Raw genomic sequence first — 4,496 nt, 5'->3', positions numbered from 1 at the left:
ACTCACAGGTGGTTTCCGGGGACCGGTCGCACGGATCAACTGAAATAATCTCCGGGCATTACCGGCTTTCTGTATGCAGCAAGTAAGGCGACCCGGCTGATGGCACCACGCGATGGCCGATGTGGCATGAGAATATTGTTAGTTGTGTAGGGCATGGTTGTACGAGGGCTGGGATACTGCCAGGGCGCCCACACCTAGACAGGAGGACGATTAGGGTCCTCAACCAAAGCCTTTGGCTCAAAAGCCTAACCGCAAGGCAGCGGTGTTTGGCGGGGAAATGCAAATGCATTACCTTTTCTACGGAACAAGTCGCCATACATGTTCCAACCCCCAACCTGGAGGACCAGGAGACTGTGTTCGTCTGACCTCTAACCATTGACCAACCTGGTATGAGAGACTCTGTGAGTGTCGCGCGGACACCCCCCAGTATAGCTCAATGGGTCGCCGAGGTACACAAACCGCCACACCACGATAAGGTCCAGTCTCTTCGTGTCCGGTGCTGCTTAAAAGGTACCTGCTGTGCATGGCTAAATTAAGGGTGAGACACAAATGTTTTACTCCCAGCGTTCCAGGAGCAGCCCAGCCCCCCTGCAGCCTGGTAGGTCAGACTATGGAGTCATTGTTTCCGGGGAAGGTGTTTCAAGAAAACCCAGACAACCGTTGCCTCGAGTTTCAGACTTATGAATCAGAGGCTAGGAGAATGGTCTCCGCACAAAACTCCACATCCTACCACTACCTTGTAAGTCAGACCCTTGAGACAAAGCTCAAGGTGCATTACCTCAATCAAACCCCTTTCTTCGGCCTGGGAAACCGGGGAGTACAATTCGCCCTTACAGCTCAGCCGCTCGTGACCGAACGGTTAACTGTTCAAAACTACTTACCGGGCGATGGATAGTTCGATACTCTGAAGTTTCGTGAGAGTTGCACTGCCATTGATCCAAAATAACCGTCAGTTTTGAACATACCTTTAAGATAGATGACCGTCGCCGCTACATGTTCAAAAAGTGATGCTTCACTGCCGTGAAATCATAATTTATTTGGAAGCAGTACTACTAAGAACAGGATAAGTAGATTAAAAGGGAACTTAGTGTGAGCCGAAAGCGATCAACATGAAGTACCTATACCTCCAAATATTCATTCAAATACTCTTGATAGAAAATGGCAACAGTAACACCAATAACAAAGATTATCAGCTATATCTTGCAACGCCTCCAACCATGCACAGGGGGATCTCGCGCACCTCAACCTTGAAGGTGAGTCGCACCGAAATCACCCAGACTCCATTCCATTTTCGTCTGCCAGGTTGACTACTTCTTCAAACTGGTCATGTAGAACAGAAGTCTTCGGCATGAAATCGCTCTCCGTCACGATGGAACTAAGCCTCGACATGGTGTGACGGTTTGTGTGCCTACGTGATCTACTGAGCTGTACTGGAGGTGTCCGTGCGGCACTCGCAAGTCTTATGCCAGGTTGATCAGTGGTTAGAAGTCGGACCAACACAGATTTCTGGTCCTCCAGCTTGGGGGTTGGAGCACGTATGGCTACCTGTTCGCATAAAATAGAATGCATTGGCAGTTACCGTCAAACATCGCTGTCTTCTAGTCAGACTTTTGAACCAACGGTTTAGTCGAACACCCTAATCGTCCTCCTGTCTAATTGTGGGCACCCTGACAATATCACAGCCCGTGGCTCCTAAAACTAATAATACTATTAAAACGGAAATGCAATTACCAAACATGTGGCGGCCCAGTTCAGAATGCTGGGCTTCGGTCCTTCACTCAAATGCTGAAAGTGCGGTATTTTATTACTGTGTTCCTCCTGTCAATTGTGGGCACCCTGACAATATCACAGCCCGTGGCTCCTAAAACTAATAATACTATTAAAACGGAAATGCAATTACCAAACATGTGGCGGCCCAGTTCAGAATGCTGGGCTTCGGTCCTTCACTCAAATGCTGAAAGTGCGGTATTTTATTACTGTGAAGAAGTTTCCAGAGCACACTGATAACGGCAAGCACTACCAAGCCGAATTAAGCAGACGGACGCACTCAGTAACCGCTTGTTCTTTTCTGAAAGACTGGGTGTCGGTATAGCGGGAACGAACCGCACTGCATGGACACAAAACGTGGGTGATGTTCAAGTCTACCTACTTGTACTGCATCGGTGGGCCCAATCCGGTCAACAAGCCATGCCGACATGTCAGTGTTCCCCGAAAGCCCTGAATTCATGCACTCTAGCAATAACGTGGATTTTATCGAAAACATCAATCAGTTACGTGAAATAATACCCGACTTCACCACTTGCTGTTCACGTACCAATCGAATATATTTTATCTACTACGCACCCCTCCCCCGCTAAAATTTCCAGGATAGTTGAGAGTTTGCTTCTACAATTAAAATGTACTGAATGTCAAACCTAGAAGTTTCTTGAAGTTCAACTCTCATTCTTCTGTCCGACGGATGAGCTGGAATACTCTTTGTGTGCTCGCTCCCTTTTCTCGTTCAGTGGATGCGTTTTGATCATTCCGAGTCGTCAGTTTAAGGGGAACTCAGAACAGTTTATGTACAGAAGCAAGGTACAAGGAATTCATTAAGTCACAGCTTGACAATGCTCGTGCTGTGGTACAATCGACCGACTATCATCCTTACGTAGTTGCGGATAACTTCTCCACACCGGAAGACTAACATCTTGGCCCAACAGTTGGCCACATCGACCACAGGGTGTTGTAAACAAGTCATGATAGGAATGAAGCCAATGAAACAGACCACGAACTGCGGAAGGTGGCTGATAGTCATTCGAGAAGTGCAGTATGGCACATTGTGCCAGAGTGGTGATACGCTGGAAGAGAGCAAAGCGACTAGGAGTGACTAGATCTAGTTGTTGGATCCCAATCTGTGTGGTCAAAACAGGTCGTCCGTAAGATGCAGCACCACCACTTCGTCTACCTCTTGCATCCGATGCAGTTTTCGGACTTCGGTCCGGACCAATCAGGGAAAGCAAGGTCTCCTTCGTGGCTCCAGACAGGTCGCACTTGGAGAGAAGCTCTTCAATGGAGTTGGAAGACATTTCTTGTTCTGAATCTGTCACATTAGGACCAGTAGCAGCAGCAAGTTTGATCACCATTGGCTCCGTTAAACCGCGGACAATTATGCGCTCGGGATGCAGACGGCGGAATGTGACGAAACACTGCAATATGTCAGCTACCTGAAATATTGAAAAGGTGAGTTAATCACAGCAAAAGTGAACAGGAATAACGATAAACTAACAAACCTGAAAAACGCCCTTTGAACAACACTGTGCGAGGCCCGTGACAACGAAAGTATTGTTGCGATAATCCAGAGAAACAACGGAACTGTTGATTCCCTCAAAATGACTGATTTTTTCCAAAAGATTGGTTGTAGCCACGTATGTGGGACGTGGCTTGTTCTGATCAGTTGCTAACCTAACTGGATCCGTTTAACCGTGAACTGACAAATTACAGACCACCTACACACTGTTGGTAGTTACCGGGTTATCTGGGAGGAACGACGAATAATGAAACGATTGTTTGTGCTGCCCAAGTCAACAGTTGCTCAGAACGACTCAAACCCTGTGGGTTAAATTCACCAGCAGCATGCACGTGGTCAAATAACATGGATCAATATTGTAGGATTCAGCGTTTAAATTATTTCAGCACCTCTAGTTGGGGTGTACGTAGCCTACCTTTGATTCGAAGTCAGAACCTCGATGACACCTTGCGGCCCTTAGCGTGGGATTCAAGAGACGATCCTAAACACCTGATGGTGGATGGAGATACCGAAACCATAGAGGCATTCGAAAATACAAGCGGCAAAGTCAGTGCATGAGGTCAGGTTCTGTACCCAGTATGAGGGCGAGATTGCTCAAGTGGTTAGAGCGCGAATTCACCGACCGGAAGGTCCGTGGTTCGAACCCGACCTCTGCCTCTCGACTTCCCCTGTCTAGGCTTGGGCAACCTGACAGTATCCCAGCCCTCGTGCTTCGGGTGGCATAGCAGCTAGGCTCCGAAAGGGCGCTACAGCTAGACGATTATTATTATTATTTTACGGTCGTTTTATCACGGGCCCCCCAATCTACCGCGTTTCAGGTTGCACCAGGGTATACGACGGCTTAAGCTACGTTCCTGGGAAAAAGGTCGAGTGATGTCGAATAATTGCTCGCAAAGGTTCCTGACGAAACTTGACTGGCTCACTCTCATGAGAAATAGCAGCGAGGGATAAGGTTAAAAAGGAAAATATTTCCATTAAAAATCGAGATGGAGTCAGCGCATATTCTAGAACTGAGCAAAACAAGTTCGTTTCGTAATAAAGACTTGTCTGCCATTCATCTTTCATTCTAACTTTAAAACGACAGTTCGTTCGAAACCCTTTGACTGCTTGCCATCTGCCATTTCGCTAACCACGAATGCTATTGTCAGTGAACAACAATAGTGAAATATGTATCATTATTGTCGCTGTTTACAGATGCACCGTTCCGTTC

General features: G+C 47.3%; 2 protein-coding genes across 2 annotated transcripts in view; both read right to left on the bottom strand.

Annotated features, from left to right (window-relative positions):
- The window catches only part of T265_14040 (hypothetical protein), a gene marked incomplete at both ends in the record, with an annotated part of 6,294 nt that extends 6,005 nt beyond the window's left edge, over positions 1-289 (bottom strand). Inside the window, one exon of the mRNA XM_009171748.1 lies at positions 63-289. Coding sequence (XP_009170012.1) covers positions 63-289 — 227 coding nt within the window. The remainder of the gene's footprint in view (positions 1-62) is intronic.
- Positions 290-2,495: 2,206 nt separating this feature from the next.
- Positions 2,496-4,496, bottom strand: part of T265_06471 (hypothetical protein) — a gene marked incomplete at both ends in the record, with an annotated part of 7,787 nt that continues 5,786 nt past the window's right edge. Inside the window, one exon of the mRNA XM_009171739.1 lies at positions 2,496-3,203. Within this exon, the coding sequence (XP_009170003.1) occupies positions 2,589-3,203 (615 nt within the window). The remainder of the gene's footprint in view (positions 3,204-4,496) is intronic.

Source organism: Opisthorchis viverrini, assembly GCF_000715545.1.
Source record: "Opisthorchis viverrini unplaced genomic scaffold opera_v5_137, whole genome shotgun sequence".
In the NCBI taxonomy this organism is placed as follows: Eukaryota; Metazoa; Platyhelminthes; class Trematoda; order Opisthorchiida; family Opisthorchiidae; genus Opisthorchis; species Opisthorchis viverrini.
This window is presented reverse-complemented; position numbering and strand designations above follow the sequence as displayed.